At 37.0% G+C, this 18,172-nt stretch overlaps 4 protein-coding genes across 5 annotated transcripts in view; 1 reads left to right on the forward strand and 3 right to left on the reverse strand.

The window, feature by feature from the left end:
• LOC128501354 (carboxypeptidase O-like) overlaps window positions 1-18,172 on the forward strand; it is a 165,620-nt gene that overhangs the window by 136,575 nt on the left and 10,873 nt on the right. Inside the window, exon 1 of one of the 2 annotated variants that reach the window (XM_053470794.1) lies at window positions 17,887-18,027. The exons of the other annotated variant lie outside the window; for it this stretch is intronic. Coding sequence (XP_053326769.1) covers window positions 17,948-18,027 — 80 coding nt within the window. The 5' untranslated portion in view covers window positions 17,887-17,947. Of the gene's footprint in view, window positions 1-17,886; window positions 18,028-18,172 lie in introns of those variants that run through there. 2 annotated transcript variants of the gene reach the window in all.
• LOC128501379 (gamma-crystallin M2-like) lies at window positions 808-3,008 on the reverse strand. The gene is made up of 3 exons (XM_053470819.1): window positions 2,977-3,008; window positions 2,026-2,271; window positions 808-1,120 (listed from the first exon to the last, which is right to left on the reverse strand). The coding sequence occupies exons 2-3, from the start codon at window positions 2,269-2,271 to the stop codon at window positions 854-856; spliced, it is 513 nt and encodes a 170-aa protein (XP_053326794.1). The 5' UTR covers window positions 2,977-3,008; the 3' UTR covers window positions 808-853.
• Window positions 7,694-9,447, reverse strand: LOC128501373 (gamma-crystallin 2-like). Its single transcript, XM_053470813.1, has 3 exons — window positions 9,361-9,447; window positions 8,560-8,802; window positions 7,694-8,002 (listed from the first exon to the last, which is right to left on the reverse strand). The coding sequence occupies exons 1-3, from the start codon at window positions 9,367-9,369 to the stop codon at window positions 7,727-7,729; spliced, it is 528 nt and encodes a 175-aa protein (XP_053326788.1). The 5' UTR covers window positions 9,370-9,447; the 3' UTR covers window positions 7,694-7,726.
• Window positions 12,376-13,331, reverse strand: LOC128501372 (gamma-crystallin 1-like). The gene is made up of 3 exons (XM_053470811.1): window positions 13,318-13,331; window positions 12,891-13,133; window positions 12,376-12,711 (listed from the first exon to the last, which is right to left on the reverse strand). The coding sequence occupies exons 1-3, from the start codon at window positions 13,324-13,326 to the stop codon at window positions 12,436-12,438; spliced, it is 528 nt and encodes a 175-aa protein (XP_053326786.1). The 5' UTR covers window positions 13,327-13,331; the 3' UTR covers window positions 12,376-12,435.

Raw genomic sequence — 18,172 nt, forward strand, 5'->3', positions numbered from 1 at the left:
TTTCCTTTATAAGTTGTGTCCCACCCATTTTTTATGTTTGTCTCAGTCAGCAGTCTAAAGATATGTCCTTCTTGGTTTTGTGTTTAGATTCAATGTTTGGTTTCAGCTTATTAGTGATTGAGTAGGCAGGGTTTAGCGTTAGGACCCGCTGAATATTGGAGTACTTTGGCATAGTGGTGGGCTAAGCATACTATAGGCATACGATATGACTAAATATCCAATTGTTATCATATAGTCCTAGGCTAGTCCTGTATTTATGGGTGTAGGCTGTCCCTGTACCCTGTATTCCTCATTCTGCAACCTGCTTCTACTCCTCTAGCTCCCTCCTGCCTTTCCTGTTCTTAGCTCCAGATATCTCTATATCCTGTTATCTTACTGCATACCTCCCGCCGCTATTTCACAGTGCTGGTATGCGGCCACACAATCCTGATGGCCCAACACACAGGGAAGTGTGCTCTTGCACGGTGACTCCTGCAATTCCATCTTTGGGCGCTCTGGGTCGTTACAGTCGTGACATATATACACAGTATATGAGGCTATAAAGGCATGGGTAATTGTGTTAAATATCTGTGCATTTGGGGATCTTTTGACTGCAATAAGAGGCATGTTTGTGATATAGTTATATATAGGCTACATTAGCATGAATTACACTAAAGAAGATATGTTTCAAGATGGTCGCTAAAAAACTCTCTAGTTTGAGTAATTGGGATAATACTTAGATCAACATCACTTAAATAGCTTATTGTCATGCTTTAAGAATAAAACTGATGAATACAGCTTAGAAAAAACAACAGAGGTTCGTATATATATAGGTACCATAGAACTTTATTATTCATTGTCAATTTAATGTTGTCTAAAAGATTTTCTTGAAGGACCCAACTCTGGCATTCATGGCACCCCAATCTCTGAATCTTCTGTATTCTCCTGGCCTCAGGTAATACTGCCGTCCTCTATAATTGGGTTCTTCATAAAAAATCCAATAACCATCAAACACATTGCAAGACTGAATGTCATGGTGATTAAAACTGTCAAATACTGAAGGGCAGTCATCCGCAGCCTCCAACATTTTGCCTCCAAAGTTATTTCGTTCATACAATCTCAGTCGATAACATCCCCCATGCTGTAATGATAGAAAATAATAATTATTAGAATAAAAGTAAATGATGAAATGGCAATGGCATCTATCACATTAGAACAGTTTATTTGTTGTTTTATGGTTCCGGTGTTTCCAACAGCTTTTAGTATTCAGTTATAAATGATAAATAAACACCAGAGTACACCATTCTCAATGTTATTTAGAGAAATCCAAGTAGCTGAGAGTGACTCCTGGTAGCTGGAAAACATGTTTCCAGTGGGTTTAAGAAGAAGCAGATACTGTTTTGCCAGAACCAGAATCATCTTATTTTAAGAGAGGAGAAACCCTGTTATCTTTGTGGCCTATAAACAAAATGGCTTCATGATGTAATGTAATTGATGTAGGTAATTCAGCTTTAATCCTATCAAAATATTAGTGAACCATGTGTTAATGAGTGAATGCTAATGGATCTAGTGCTCTATCTCCCTGTGGACCAAGCACAGATAATAAAATATTAGGAATGGAAGTAGATATTGTCACCAGAAAATAACTTTACTCCTTAACCCTTCAATTGATACATTTAAGGAGAAAGAATAGAAAGCAACCTAGGAAAACTACGTAGTCCACATATCCCAAACTGGTAATGTACGATTCTGCTGCCAGAGAATCAGAGTGCATATGCCCCCCCCGAATACATCATCATGATTATCAGGGGAAGATGGTGTGTTGTTTGTTGAGACAAGACATATAATGGGGAGCTAACACAATTATGAGGAGCAGAATGCTTTTGCCGGGAACCCCCACATTTCACATCTCCAGAGCTTACTTACTAACCTTATACCTGAGTACACACTTTGTATAAATATGAGTGGTTTTTCCAAGTACACTGAACTGAAAGATACGTAGGTCAAGTACACTTTACCATTATGAAGCAAAACATCCATGCTTACTTGTGGAACTGCTAGACAAGATCTGATAGTATCATTAAAACCCATCCATTCTTGAAAGTTTGGATATTCTCCCCTCTTTATGAAATACTGGTATCCCATGTAGTTTAGACGCTCATATATCATCCAGCATCCATTCAAGACACGGATGGAGCCGCATTGATTTAGGTAAATGGTTAAATTAGGACAATCACTGCGGCACTCAAAGCTGCGACCCTGATAGTTCTTTTCTTCATAAAATATTAACATCTGTAAGAAAAAAACAACAACAAAATATTACAAAATATGCACCAAAGTGTATAATATGTCATATAAAACAGTACTTGAATGTTGAATACATAATTAGGGATGGAACACATATACCGAAGAGGTGCAGGGTGTGAAATACTTGATGCATGAATAAAAGAAGGTGAAATATATAAAATAATCAATAGGTATTTCACATTTTTTCAAGTCTATTACTTACAAAAAGGACGTTTATTTCAAGGAGGAGAAATGAGAACAAGAGGTCATGTTCTAAAACTAGAGGGTCAGAGGTTTAGACGTACTGCAAGGAAGTTGTAGTTGACCAAAAGGGTCATAGATAAACGGTAGAGGCTAATACACAGATTTAACCCCTTAATGACAAAGCCTGTACAAATATTGACAATGACAAATATTTTAGCAGCTGGTGAATTATTTCAAAATATTACCACAACTTATAGAGATTTGTTAGTCAGTCAATGTAAATTTGCCTTAATATCCACAGTACACATGCTTTTTCTAACCTATAACATCATAATACTAATTCTAGCTTCCCAAATTCTCAATAATCACAATAATGTTCAAGTGAAAAAAAAAAAAAATTCTCAAGAAAAAAAACATCATGCAATAGAGAAGAAAGCAATTACTAAAAAAACAACTATATAAGTAAAAAAAAAACCAAACAAACAAAACTATATAATGCTTTCTTACCTTTCTTATTTTAGGATGATATGCGTATTCTGTAGAAGTAGTAATAGTTTAGTGAAAGACAATGAACAACAACTGCTCTTTATATACATCACATGAATCAGACAAAAGACAACGTTTTGCCCAGTTCTGTGAAGATACTGTTGACATCAACATTATTCTTTGTATTTATTATCTATGGTGAAACCAACTACTTTTTAAAAGTTTTCAAATATTGTTTAAAGGTCGGCTTTTTGTATTTCTGGATTTTTGACAGCAGTCGAAGTGTCTAATCTTTCGGAATCGCAATCCTTTCAAACCCTACAAATCCCATGCATATGTTTTATGTGGTTTCTGAGAACCAAACTGCAGAAAAAAATGCATTTTCTTCCATATGATGCGGATCCAGAGATCTTCACATTTAAATCTGAAAACACAAGCACCCCCCATACACAATTAATTAACCTGTTGGTTGCACATGCGTGCTGGAGGCTGCTCAGACCTGTCAATCAATCACTACTCCTATCAGGCTGTGTGCGGTACCAGAGAGCTGCAATCACCGCTCCGCTGTTGTACTGGATATGTTTTTAATCCAAAGTAGTTATAGAAAAATATAACACACAGCCAGCTGTAGATATAACACACACAAACTGGCCTCTTTACATCAACACAAAGCTTAAACTCTGTATAACAACACAAAGTATGACCTCTGTATTACAAAGCACAGCCTCATCTCTGTATAATAGTGTGACCAGTCTATACCACTACACAGCTCTGTATAACACCAAACATCCTGAACTTTGTATAATACACACAACCTGACTTCTGTATAAAACAGACTGACCTCCATATGACAACACACAACCTGGCATTAGTGCGTTTTTTTCTTGATGAAAAATGCCAGGAAAAACGCCAAGAAAACTGCCGCTGCATTTACCTGCGTTTTGGCGTTTTTTCTGGAGTTTTTTCTGGCGTTTTAGCCTTTCTGTGGAAATTGCTTTTTTTAACCTTAGGCAGTTTTTCCAGCCTTTACAAGTTAGAAGTTTCACCCAGCTAAAAGGGATTAGGATAAATGGCAAGTATCTGCCCCCTCCTGATGTCATTTACTTGGTAGACCCTTTTGTCTCTTTTCTGTGGTTTGTAAGGCATGCTTTATTTCGAATGTCTGCTCCTCTGGGAAGATTGGCCCCAAATGATGGTGCAAATTGTTTGCTGTTGCTTTTGGCACACAGGATCCAGTCGCGTATGCTTGTTTGTAATGGCATGTTAGTTCCAAATGGTGTAAAATTCAATATGAACCACTCCAGGACTTTGTTTTGTGTGAAACTGTTTGTTTCCAGCCTATTTCTCGTAGGACACACAGATACTGGGTCCATCCTCTGCATTGTAACTGTGGAAAAAACGCCATAAAAAACGCCAAGGCAATAAACCCACATGGCTTTTTCATGGCGTTTTTTCTCTCCCATAGACTTCTATTGGAGAAAAACGCCAAGATTTCTTGCAAAAAACGCCAGAGTGTCAACATGCTGCGATTTTGAAAAACTGCCACAGAGCCCAAAAATTTTCGCTTTTGCCTTTTCTTATAGGAGAAAAACACCGGCCGCTAGCAACTATGCATTATACTGGTGCTAGGTATGTATCCAGTTTCTGCAAATGTATCTTAGAGGGCGAAAACAGCATTGGTACACTAACTCACAAATTCACTAGCAACTTGCATTACTTACATACTCCCCCAAATAACATGCAAAATAGTGGATAAGCATAAGAAAGCATGCAACGGAATTTGGATTAGGTTGGGAAAAGGGGGCATTTACCATGCAAATTGTACCGTCGTCCTTGGAACCCCTAGTGATTTCAATGTGATTGCTAATGTGAGTTGGCTTTAGTGAATTTTCAAGTTTGACTTTTGTACAAAATTTGGGAGATGACTGCTCATTTCTAGGCAACTGACAAGCACTCCATCTAGTCAACAGAGGCACTTGTATTGGTTTTAACCTGATTTGACAATCCAGTTCCTTTAAAGCAAACCTGGTATGGGTTGTATATGCATTGAAGCTCCAGTGGCGCAATTTGTTAGCTTGCGGTACTTATAAGGGTTGTATATGCACATGAATATCCAGGCAACGAAGGCATGAGCTTCACGGCATGCATTAGACATTAGTACACAGGTTTAAGATTTCACCCTACATTTAGGAACTCTGTAATAAACATGTATTCGGTTAGCTTCTTATCAGTATTAAGGTGCACTATAATAACAATATAATATAAATTATTATCAAGAGCTGACGTTTATCTGCCTTGATCTAGAAATTGGCTAGCCTGCACTTCATACTAGTGTAATAGTTGCTGTCAATTGGTAGTTACTTTGGCTTTACATTGTGTTTCTTTTTTCCATAGCATCGAAGATGTTCCTCCATAGGAGCAGAATGAACGGGACATGGAAATTGTGAGTTGCTTAAAGTAGTAATAATTTTGAGTTAATGCTAGATTTAATGTTAAATGCTATTGTGTTGTAATGGCATAGCCTGAGTAAGCTTATGACTTTCTAACACATCAGTTGACTGCTGACCTGGTTATAGACACCTCACGCATTCTGAACTGTACTATGAATGTTTAGTTGACTGAGTATAATTGTCATAGATGGTGCCATAGATGAGAATGGAGTGAGATTGTTAAATGTTGGTGATGTCATTGGGCTACATCTTTGTCTCTCAAATGGAGCTTCTAAGTTGAACTCAAATCTGCAGTCAAGACAAATTGGTCCCATCTATCGTTCCAACACTGTTAGAGTTTATTTAGGAAAAAGTCACCAGCATTGCAATAGCCCCATAGTCATAGCACTCTGAAATACCAAATCTTTCTCTACGGAGAGGTGATCAAAGTAGCAAATAGCTCCCTCTGCTATATTTCAAATGCAAGTATAAATCTGAACTTATTCTTCATTACTTTTACTAAAAAACTTTTGAGTTTTTTGCTATGAATTTATGTTGAACCTATGTTTAAGAACTATATATATTTTAAATACTTATTTGTTCAAATGTAAAGTGAGTAAAACAAGCAACATTGTTTTATGTTTTACAGAAGCAGCAGCAGAAAAAAGAAGGTAATTTTCCTTTTGTATTTTAACATAGAAACCAGTACTAATCTATAATAATCAATACCCATCAACAGCCCATCATGTTCAATAATTGCTCAAAATATTCCTAACCATATATATCTTCATTAATACCTATGTCCATTAAAAACATAGAAATCAATACTAACCAATAATAATAATACCCACCCATAATCCAATAAATAAATGTCTAAAATTATTTAAATGTTAATATCTAAACACAGAAATAAGTACTAATCAATATCGACCATCAACTCTCCATTACAATAAATATCTAAAATTATCCTAATCTTTGCTCATTAATACCTTATGGCATCTAAATACATAGAAATCAATACTAAGCACAACCAATCAAAAATCGTACTCCTATATCTCTTTTGAATGAGGGAATGAATCTGTGAATGAATGAGTATATGAATGAGTGTGTGTGTGTGTGTGTGTGTGTGATAGCATGGATGTGTAAGTGGGGGGGCATGGTACAGGGTGGCTGTACAGGGTGGCTGTAAGTGATGTGCAGACCCCATACTGCTGGCAGCATCAATACACAAGGGGCAGCTTTAGGTTTTAGCATGTACTGGCTGACTTGGCATGATGATAGGAGTGTGATTGCTAACAGCAATCACAGGCCCATTATGCCTAGGTTCCAGCATTTACTGGTTGCCTAGGTATGATAGGAGTGTGATTGCTGTTAGCAATCACACTCCTATCATGCCAAATCATATTGTTGATTTTTTTGTCCAATTTTGGTGTGTTACCTACTTTTAATAAAAATTAGACAAAAAAATACAGTACAATACAATCTTATAGTAACTGTATCATAGATAAGATATACCTGTCTTCAGATAACTAAAATATTATTAATGAAATGTTACTGATCATTTAGAGAACCCCCATTTATACTACATGGTTCTTTATTCCATAGCAATTTAATTATATAGACCATTAATAGTATACCACCATCTGCTGGTAGACTATACTTGTGAAATAGTTTTTTTCATAGCTAGGGGATAAAAGTAATGACGTTTGCTAAACGTCGCCGTCATCCTACTAATGTCTGGCACAATACTCATTTTTAGACTTGTGCAAATGAACCAAAACAATATTCATACACATTATTCGTTTCGTTTTTGGAATATTCATTTTCAGATATCGAATTTAATTTCCTGCGATTTTGGTTGAGATGTCTGCATTATTTTAGGCTGGTGGAGCAGATCCTCTCCCCTAATCCTCCAATCAGGGGAGAGGATGTGCGCAGACCACTTGAAAACATAGAAGAAAGAACAAGAAGCAAAACGAAGGAGAAGAAGAAGCAGATACACGAAGACTGTAAGAAGCATTGACAGATAGGGTATGACAGAGCGAGCTATCGAGAGTAAGTGTGACAAAAATAATGAAATCAGGAATTTAACAAACTTTACTAAAATTAAAATTTGTAGGAATCCATAAGTCTATTAATTTTGGTTATGTAAAACTGCACTAAGAAGAATGATTCAGAATCAAAGGCAATATGTTGCATTACTGTCCAAGCAAGTGGCGAGTTAAATGATAAAGTAAGTTTTATTCTTTATTTAAATGTGGCTAGTGCATGCTTATTGCTATAAATCATGAAAAAATTGAGTTACAAACTTTGCTTTACAGGAAACTTTTATTTTGGTCTTTTTAATAAAAGTCCATTATTCTCCTTAAAGACCCCACTTTAGAATTTATGGATCCCCAGTTGTTGTATCTCCTGTATTCACCGGGTCTCAGGAAGTACTGGCTTCCTTTAAAGCCAGGTTCTTCATAAAAGATCCAATATCCATCCAGGACATTGCAGGATAGGACATCATGTACACGGAAGCTTTCAAAGATGTTCGAACAGTCGTTTATATATTCTTTCATCTGACCTCGGAAGTCCTCTTTGTCATAGAGCCTAAGTCTGTAAGATCCATGGTGCTGTTTGAGAAACAAACAGAAAAACATTAATAATAGGCCCTCTAAAAGTTGGTCCTTTCACACACCGGTCTGAATACTGTTAAGAAACATAAAAATATGGAATTTGGTATTTAATCTTTTTTTTTCTCCTGACACAAAGGCGTAAATCAGTAAATGGTCTCGTATTTGATTGAGGATAGTCATATGCCATTCAATGCATGTTTAACTTCCCTCACAGTTTTAGCATTTACCACTACTAGGAGCCTGTTCCACTTACCTACAACCTTCTTAGTTAATTATATTGTAAGCGGGAGTGAGTAATTTGAGCGCCTGTATACTGTATTATTTATTTTTATGTATGTATTTTATGAACGAAGGTATGACTTCAGACAAAAAAAAAAACATTGGTTACTGAAGGGCCATAATGAATTCAATTGAGATTTAATATGCTGAAGGAGTAACATAATTCATCATTTATTTATAATTTTAGGGGGAAAACATTCATCTTAGATAAATATTCAGCTACCTTACAGTCTTACAAAACAAATGTTAAAAAGTAAGATTTAAGTTTTACTTACCTGAGGGATTGAATGGCAAGACCTAATGGAGTCATTTAACCCCAACCAGCTCTGATAATCAGGGTATTCCCCCTTCTTCAGGTAATATTGATGTCCCATGTAGTTGGAGCGTTCATAGATCACCCAGCAACCATTCTCTACTCGGATGGAGTTGCATCGAGCAAAGTAAGAATGTAGGTCAGCACTGTCTCCAGAGGACTCGTGGAACTTCCCTTGAAAGTTCCTGTCCTCGTAGAATATTATCTGTAGTAATAATAGTAAGGGAAGTATATTGAGACAGTAATGTATAATCCCAAATAAATAATGTGATTAACCTCAAATTATATTTTGTAATTGATTTAAAATGTTGCATTTTTTGTTTATATTACTTATGTTGTAGTAATGAGAGTTCTTCAACCATAGGCACCTCTCATTACTACAACATAAGTAATATAAACAAAAAATGCAACATTTTAAATCAATTATACAACCCAAAACCCAGTTTAGTTCCTCATTTTAAAGGTGTTTGATGGACAACAGTGTTAAAAGCCAACAGGTAAATGCAGTCCAAAGCATCAAAATAATATTAATTCTCTAGATCGGAAAATGCCCCAGTGTTGACTTCTTAACAGAATCTTGGAAAATATATTGTTCTACCAGTAACTATCACTATACAAATTATAAGTTATTGATATTTTATCTAAACATCAGTCATTTTCAGACTTAATAAGAACCCTGGTTTAATTGTGAATGTAGAGTTTCATACTGTCATTCGATATATTGAATATCACAGCATACATGCACAAAGTAAGAGTCATTTACCTTCCCCATGTTTGTGTCACAGCACTGATGTCAGCTAAACAATCTTGCAAAATGACATTAAAGCCGTTATATACTGCGTATCATGTGTTTAATCTGCATTTACCATACAAATTGTATCAACCAATAGCAGCAAAGGTACGTTTTCTTTATTCCTTACAGTGTGTGCTCGTCTATTGTGTCATACTGTATAACTGTTCTTTTAACTGTTGGTTCTTTTCATGTAGGATTTAGAGAACTGGGTAAATCAGCAAAACCTTTTTGATTTGAAATGTAACAGATTGAACAACAAAAGAACAAATCATCTTGCACGGTGACAAATCAAGTGTATTTATTTCTATTGATTCTAAGAGCTTGTTACATTGTATGTATTGTAGATAAACATATAGAAGTTATACTTTCTCATTATATTTCATAAAACATTATTATAGTAGGCAAAAATAAAAAAGTAATCAATTAGTAAATTACTTACAGTTAAACATTAATAAGCGAAATAAAAGGAAAAGAAACCCCTTCACCTTACCATTACTCAGAATACCCCTCTGTGATCCTATATTTCGCACTACTGATCTCAGTAGGCCCCATAGAAGACTCAATGAGCCAGGACTAGAGCTTGCTGGCAGTAAGTTTACCACATGTCGGGCAAATAGCAGGCTGCATATGATGGAAATTCTACAGAATACGTGACATAAATAAGCGCTCTCCCCATTTTGTGGTTGAGGGATTGCTGCCCCCTTGGACCTGCTGCCCTAAACCAGAAACTGTCACTGACTAGGAGTCAGAAGTAGCCCTTCCCTTTAGCAGTCATTTTGTGTTCTCTTCTCTACAACTTCACAGGGCTTCTCCCTGAATAAAGAAACACTAAAAAATAAATATATATACGGTGATATTTACCACCAATCATGACTTATAATCATGTTGAACGAACAGCATTATACCAACAGCTCATACATGTTTACTGCCACATTAATTATATATAACCTAATGAGACTGCATATATGAAAATAAGGGTTAATTTCTGCTATTTATGTGCAAGAGGTTCATTACCCCGCCACATTAGTTAGTTTACTCTACTATTATTCAAATGCTATAAATGTTTATAAAATATTATGTATATTGTACCTACATAAAACTGTCCTATCTTTGTGTTTTTCTAAAATTGATAGACGTATTTTTGTTGATTACTGCTCTGTTATTTTAACAATGTATTGTAACAGATCTTCCCAGTGCCAACATGTCCGCATATACATCGATCAGCCAAAACATTATGACCGCCTGCCTAATATTGTGTAGGTCCCACTTTTTACGCCAAAACAGCCCTGACCCATCACGGTATGGACTCCACTAGACCTCTGAAGGTGTGCTGTGGCATCTTAGCAGAAGAACCTTTAAGTCCTGTAAATTGCGAGGTGGGGCCTCATATGTATCAGACTTGTTTGTCCAGCGCATCCCAGAGATGCTCAATTGAATTGAGATTTGGAATTTGGAGTCTTGAACTCGTTGTTGTGTTCCCCAAACCATTGATGAACCATTTTTACTCCTGCTGAGAGAGGCCAATACCATCAGGGAATATGTGTCCATGTACATGCTTAGGTACATGCTTAGGCATATGGTAGGTGTCCAAGTAACATGAATGACAGGACCCAAGGTTTCCCAGCAGAACGTTGCCCAAAGGATTACACGTTGCCTTAGTCGGCTTACCTTGTTTCCGTAGTGCATTCTCATGCCATGTGTTCTCCAGGTACCCCTCTAAGGAAGTTTTACTTAATGTCAATATGATTTCTTTAAATAAGAAGGTGGTGGATAAGTGTAACAGCCTCCCAGCATAAGTGATAGATGCTAAGAAGGTAAAAAAAAAAGAAACAAAAAGTAAAAATTCCAGTGACACGTTGCCACAAAGTAGACACATCTTTCCTTAATACTGGTCATCTTTTCTTAAAACTTGAGCAAAACATAGCATTTATGAGCAGGGGGACAAGTGTTATCAAGATGAATCTTATAAAAACGAATTCTTCTAATTTAGGGCAGCTTCTATTGAAGGCACAGTATACACTGCACATGCTCTTTCCCCTCCTGTTTTTTCCCTGCAGCTTCACACTCTCACACACACTCCTGTCACCTTCTCTCACCCCCCCCTCCTGTCAGTGTGTTCTCTGCAGCTTCATAGAGAGATTAGAGGAGACCAGACAGCGGGTGGAGAAGGTAAGTGGACAATGCAGGTCAACAAATTTTTACACTACTCCTGGTGGGAGCGCTAAAAAAAGGCAACCCCCAAATGTATTGAGAGAGTTGCCTGTGAGTTGAAAATTCAAGATGGAACACCTCTATCACTGATCATGGCTAACTGCAGCCCCAGCAAGGCTACTGTTGGTAGTGATCACTGCCTCTTTTTGTTTCACGCTGATTATGAGGCAGAGAGAGACAAAGAATAAATCTGGGGGTAGTATCAAAATGTTTTTATATAATTTATAATAAATAAACTAAAATTAAAAACATGGATGTTCATGATTTATTTTTCTCTAGACAACAACATATATTGCCTTCTCATCATGACACAATACAGCCAGGATGGACAGTCTAGGTTTATTGTTTGGTGTCCTCTCATGGCAGTCCTAATACCTAATGGTGGATGTCAGGGCATGGTGCTCCCATCACATGGTAGTACAAGCGATGAAAACATTAAGTGGAGAATGTCAGTGAATAGTAATATTTCTTTCTTGGAATTAATTTTGATAAATGTAATGTGCTATCAAGGTCCTCTTTTTAACAATTATTAATAAATGCTGTGACTATCATTATTTGCATTATGTGCATGAATATATCAAGTGAGTTTTGTGGGGAGTATGGCCGTAAGAGAAAAGGAAGTTGAGGATTCTGCCATGTGCTTTTAGTATTAGATCATTCATTGGACAACTCTCCAGTTTTTGTCTGATTGGATTGTAGTTCTCCGTATTAAATGTAATAATAACATTGCTTTACGGTTTTTATGCTTTGTGTTAGTTGATGCAAGAATATATATTTATACTTCAGAATTTAAATATTTTATTTAGTGAAAGTTTCACAATTTTTAATTTTACATCAATAAAAGTCCATAGCACGTCTCAGAGAGCCAACTCTGCTATTGACAGCACCCCAGTCAGTGTATCTCCTGTACTCTCCAGGCCTAAGGTAATACTGGCGTCCTCTGTAGTTGGGTTCTTCATAAAAGATCCAATATCCTTCAAACACATTGCAGGACTGGATGTCGTGATAACGGAACTGCTCGTGAACATTGGCGCAGTCATCTGTGAATTCCATTGGCTGTCCCTTGAAGTCTTCTCTCTCAAATACCTTTATCCTGTATGGACCTCTATGCTGTTCAAGGGGACAAAATGATATTTCTGTCAGATAACATAAACTTAATAATATAACATTTTTATAGTTTCTCTTATATGATACCATATTCTTAATTTCTACGTTTAATGCCAATTTCCTAGTTCACACGAATAAAGTAAATATATAAAAATAGTAAGTTTGGCAGGAACATATTTTACCTGTGGAATCATGCGGCATGAACGAATGGAGTCATTAAATCCCATCCAGTGCTGGCAGTCGGGATAGTCACCTCTTTTGAGGAAGTACTGGTATCCTCTGTAGTTGGGGTGCTCATAGATCATCCATGGTCCACTTTCTACTCTTATGGAGTTGCAGCGGCTGAAGTATGAGTGCAGATCAGAGCAGTCAGAGCTGCACTCATAAGAGCGGCCCTGGAAGTTCTTGTCCTCATAGAAGATAATCTATAGGAATATTGAAACCAATTAGTTTTTATTTTTGCAGATTTTATATAAATATGTAAATCATATGTTTTGTCAAAAAAAACAAAAACACACTGAATACTTAAAATTACTAATGTATAGGAACTTTTTCAGTTTATTAATCACCATGGTATATAATGTATATCATATTATAACTATGATTTACCTTTCCCATTTTAACTGGACTTGATGCAAATGCTGAGTGTTTTCAAAGGGTACAGATCTCTGCTTATATAGAGCTCATCTCATGCTTATTCTGCATACATTGAACAAAAGCAGTATTATTTGTCTATTAAAATGAATTTAAAGTTTTCTTTATGTACAGCTTTATTTTCTATAGTGTTGGACTTTGTGAATGTACGGTACTGCTTGCTTTTGGGTTATAGGGAATTAATGCTTTTGTTATTTCAGTGCACAAAGGCCCCACTTTAGGGTATATGTCAGCAAAAGCAATTGTTCTGAGGGACAGTAACTTCTAGCTATGATGATGAAACAACATGGCTAAACATTAATCAGATTTTCTTTCTATGAGCTGCACGTACAGATACTCCTATCTTATGCTTGCTGTATACACAATAGGCTATTGTAACAATTTAAGCCAATATTTTATAGATGTTTACCTGTTATGATATATGGGTAAATACATATTTTCCAAAAGTTATTTTACCTGCCTTCAGCAACAAGGAGTGTCACGGTTCTAGACCAGAGGAACTGCCTATAAGTGTCAAGTTGATTGATTAATTTTTCTCAGGCTGGCACATGTAGAAGGATGGCAGAGCCACCACCCAACTGCCATCCATTTTAATGAAGGAGAACATATATCTATTCATATTGTATTTTGGCATTCTGTTGTATAAGCTGAATTTGAACTGCAAAGGATCATATGCCAGAGGGCTGTTGATTACTTTTGGCTCAGGGCAGCTTAATAATGTAATACATGCTTAATAGGGAGAGAGGGCAGTGTAATCTATGCCACACCAATCAACAACCATAATATTATAACCACTGACAGGTAAAGTGAATAACACTAATAATCTTTTTACCATGGACCCTGTCAGTGGATGGGATATATTAGGCAGCAAGTGAAAATTTCATCCTCAAAGTTGATTAGAGCAGGAAAAATGGGCAAGCATAAGGATCTGAGCGACTTTGGGCCATATTGTGATGGCTAGACGACTGGGTCAGAGCATCTCCAGCACTGCAGCTTTTGTAGCACTGCAGTGCTCCAAGGAAGGAAAATCGGTGAACCGTCGACAGGGTCATAGGCAGCCAAGGCTCATTGATGCACGTGAGGGGCTGTAGCTCAAATTGCTGAAAAAAGTTCATGGTGGTTGTGATAGAAAGGTGTCAGAACACACAGTGCATCTCAGTTTGTTGCTTATGGGGCTGTGTAGCCGCATAATACGCAGTCAGGGTGCCCATGCTGACCCCAGCCCGCTGCCCAAAAGCGCCTACAATGGGCACGTGAGCATAAGGACTGGACCACAGAGCAATGGAAGAAGGTGACCTGGTCTGATGAATCACATTTTCTTTTACATCATGTGGATGGCCTGGTGAGTGTGCTTCATTTGTATCCATGGAGTCCCCACCTTGCAACTTACAGGACTTAAAGGATCTGCTGCTAGCGTCTTGGTGCCAGATACCACAGCACACCTTCAGAGGTCTAGTGGAGTCCATGCCCCCACGGGTCACAGCTGTTTTGGCGAAAAAAAACCTACATAACCTACATAATATTAGGCAGGTGGTCATAATGTTATGGCTGATGAAGCATAGGAAATGAAGCACATCACAGAAAACATTTAAATGACTTATATTTCAGTTATAGCCTTACCTGCTGTATTTGATAAATGTATTTTTATGTATTTTGCCACTTTAATTGGGCTGATATGTCCAGGTATTTTAATTGCTAGTACAATCTTTGAGCTCTGACCCATACCATCTATTTTTTTTTCTTAACCAAAAAAAAAGTGGCGTTTAAAGGTATTTAAGCTCAAAGCCATGTTGTAAATTATATTGTTGTTGGTAAATTATATTGCACTGTGCTAACTTCAGACAGGTTCAAATTCCTTTAGTTTTACGACATCAGATAATTCTTTCTTTGTAATACTAAATTTCAGAGTTTTATTTTAACTTAAAGAGAAGAATAATTTGTGTTTGTTGCCTTAACTTTTTTAATTTCTGTTCAGGTACAATCCTAAATGAAGATGTAACTTTTTTTCCACCATAAGAAATGTTCTCTCTTTGCATATGGGGAGAAAGGCTAGGATATTGTGCTTGGATTGGAAGAAGATGCTGCCTGCTGAGATCTAAAGATTATACGTAATATTAAATCCGTGAAGTTTCAATATGACTTGGTCTACATTACAGCTCTGGAGTTGAGCGTATTCTGTTTCACACAACAAGCACTCTAGAGACTGACGGCTCACAGCTGAATTTTATACTAAAGCTGGCTGTCAGATTGTTTTCTCTATTAAAAGCGTGATCATACCTGTCTCAGCTTGCCTTTTCCCATGATGTTGAGTTTACTTTTCAGATTGTTTGCCACACATGACAAAATCCTATGTTTTCTAATGCAAGTTGTGTGTTAGACGTTTATGGATTGATTAGAGTTCACTTAAAATCTGGTAGAGTTGTGAATCAAGATTACCAATGATGTTGGTCCACATAAGCCAATGCAGTCAAGTTGGTTTTAGGAACAATACTCCGCTCCCTAATCGATTTAACATAGCCTTTAATGAATATACCCCGTAATGTTCTTTGTAGTCACTAGACTAAAGTTAAATAAATATTTTAGGATGCGGAGTCTTCCAATTCAGCAGCCTTATCAAATAGCAATTTGGAAAAGTGAGAACCACATTTTACTCCATCTATAGTCTAAAAGCAGAGAATAATTAAGCAGCTACATTTCTGTATGTTGATGTATGGGAGCTGCATGGATTGTCAGAGAGTGAATATGTGTATGTACACATGTGTAAGTGTTTATTGTTACAGTGGATGTGTGAGTATATAAGTGTATGGTTTTAGATTGTGTATTCATGTAAGTAAGTGAATTGTGTGTGTGTGTGTGTATGCATGTATGTTTATTTGTGTAATTGCATGGTGTTTAAGTGGCTATGTGCATGTATGTGCTGTATAAATGGTGTTGGAGGGCCTGTGTGTGTACATAGATGTTAGAATGGTATGTGTATCTATATGTGATTTGTAAGAATGTGTATATACATGTGTGTAAAGTGTTTGTGTGTATGTATGTATGTTTATGGTGTTAGTGTGTCTGTATGCATCTGTCAGTGTAATGTTGCCCCTGACCTTCATCATACCGCTAACATCCTATTTTGTTGCAATACCCAACCACAATCATTATCAGCTGTGAGTGCCGACTTTGCCCACAGCTTGCCTGTGCCATCTTAGCCCACAGCTTGCCTGTGCCATCTTTGCCCCCAAACAGCTTATCTGTGTCATCTTTGCCTCCAAACAGCTTGCCTGTGCCATTTTTGTCCCAAACTGCTTATCTGTGCCATCTTCTCCAACAGCAAGCCTGTTCAATCCTTGCTCCCAACCAGCTTATCAGTGCCCCCAAACAGTTTGCCTGTGCCATCTTTGCCCCAAACAGATTGTCTGTCATTTTTGTAAGTAATTTGTCAGTGACCCAAAACAACATGCGTGTTCCATTTTTGCTAAACAGCTTGTCAGTCCCCGTAGCCTGCCTCTCCAATCTACCCAAACACTTACACATCCATGCTCACACACATAAATGCCTACACAAATACACATTCATATGACATACACCTACACATTCATGCTAGAACACACACAATTGAATCCATTCTCTTTCTAACATACATACATACATACAAAGTCTCAATCCCTTACTTCACAACAGGTTTCTCTCTGTCTGCCCTTTAAAGCTTCTCTCCCTGCACAGCATTGGCCCAGAGCGTTTATATTGCACAGTTTTACCACAGGGACACTTTATGGGACCTTGCTGCATTCCTGCTTTCATTGGGCTGTTATATAATTCAGGTCAGATCACCCATTTGTGAACAATTTTGGACTGGCCCAATGGAAGCAGGAAAGCAGAGATTTGCGGAGAGCTCTGTCGCCGACTGGCATAGGCACGGTGGAACCAATTATACGTGTGGACGCAACCATGGCCACCAATGCAGCTACAGAGGCAAAGTAGATTTTCATTGGCAGCCACAGCCACACATATTAGTTGGCCAGCCGTAAGACTATTTTACTGATATCTGGTTATTATTTTAGGTTTCCGCAAAATTAATGAAAAGTGTACAATGGCCAGTCTTTTCAGGAAGAACAAACCCCACTTTAATACTCCATTAAATTGCTTTTTCCATCTGCTGCTAATGATTTAATACATGGATAATGTGTTTCAGCTTCCTTACAAATGGACATTAAAAAGTATATAATAACTTTTAACCTAAATATATATTTAAATTGTTTGTTATGGTAATAATATGCTCTGATAACACTGTATTGTTTACTTGGTCAAGGCATTAGCTCAATGTCATTAGAACGTACACAAGAACAATTTGTTTGTAAAATTACACTGCGCTGGTCTATTGGGATTCATAGAAATCCAATCCAAACTCCTGGCAATGGAAGCTGTAGCAATGCAGGATTGTTTATTATACAGATGAAATTCAAATGGGAAGGGCATAGATAGTGTTATCTTAATAACTTCTGTGTTTTTTGGCCTGAACACATTTTTTTTTTTTTTTTTGTATATACTGCCTGAGCCGACTTCAGTCTTCACATAAAAAACATCTTTTTCTGCAAGAATGAAGTTTCTACATGTCAGCCTTGGAATTCTAACTGTTCTGGTTTTGGAGGGGACATCATTAAAAGTCCAGTATAACGGGTGAGTTAGAACCGTGGAATAATTGTACAGGACAGATATTCTATTATAGAAGTTACAAAAGTTACCCAGTGATTATTTTTTAAATACATTTTGATTTGCAGATGCAGTAAGATGATTAGTTTTATGGATGTAATCCGGTTAACAG

The sequence above is a fragment of the Spea bombifrons genome, chromosome 7 (genome assembly GCF_027358695.1).
Source record: "Spea bombifrons isolate aSpeBom1 chromosome 7, aSpeBom1.2.pri, whole genome shotgun sequence".
Taxonomy (NCBI): Eukaryota; Metazoa; Chordata; class Amphibia; order Anura; family Pelobatidae; genus Spea; species Spea bombifrons.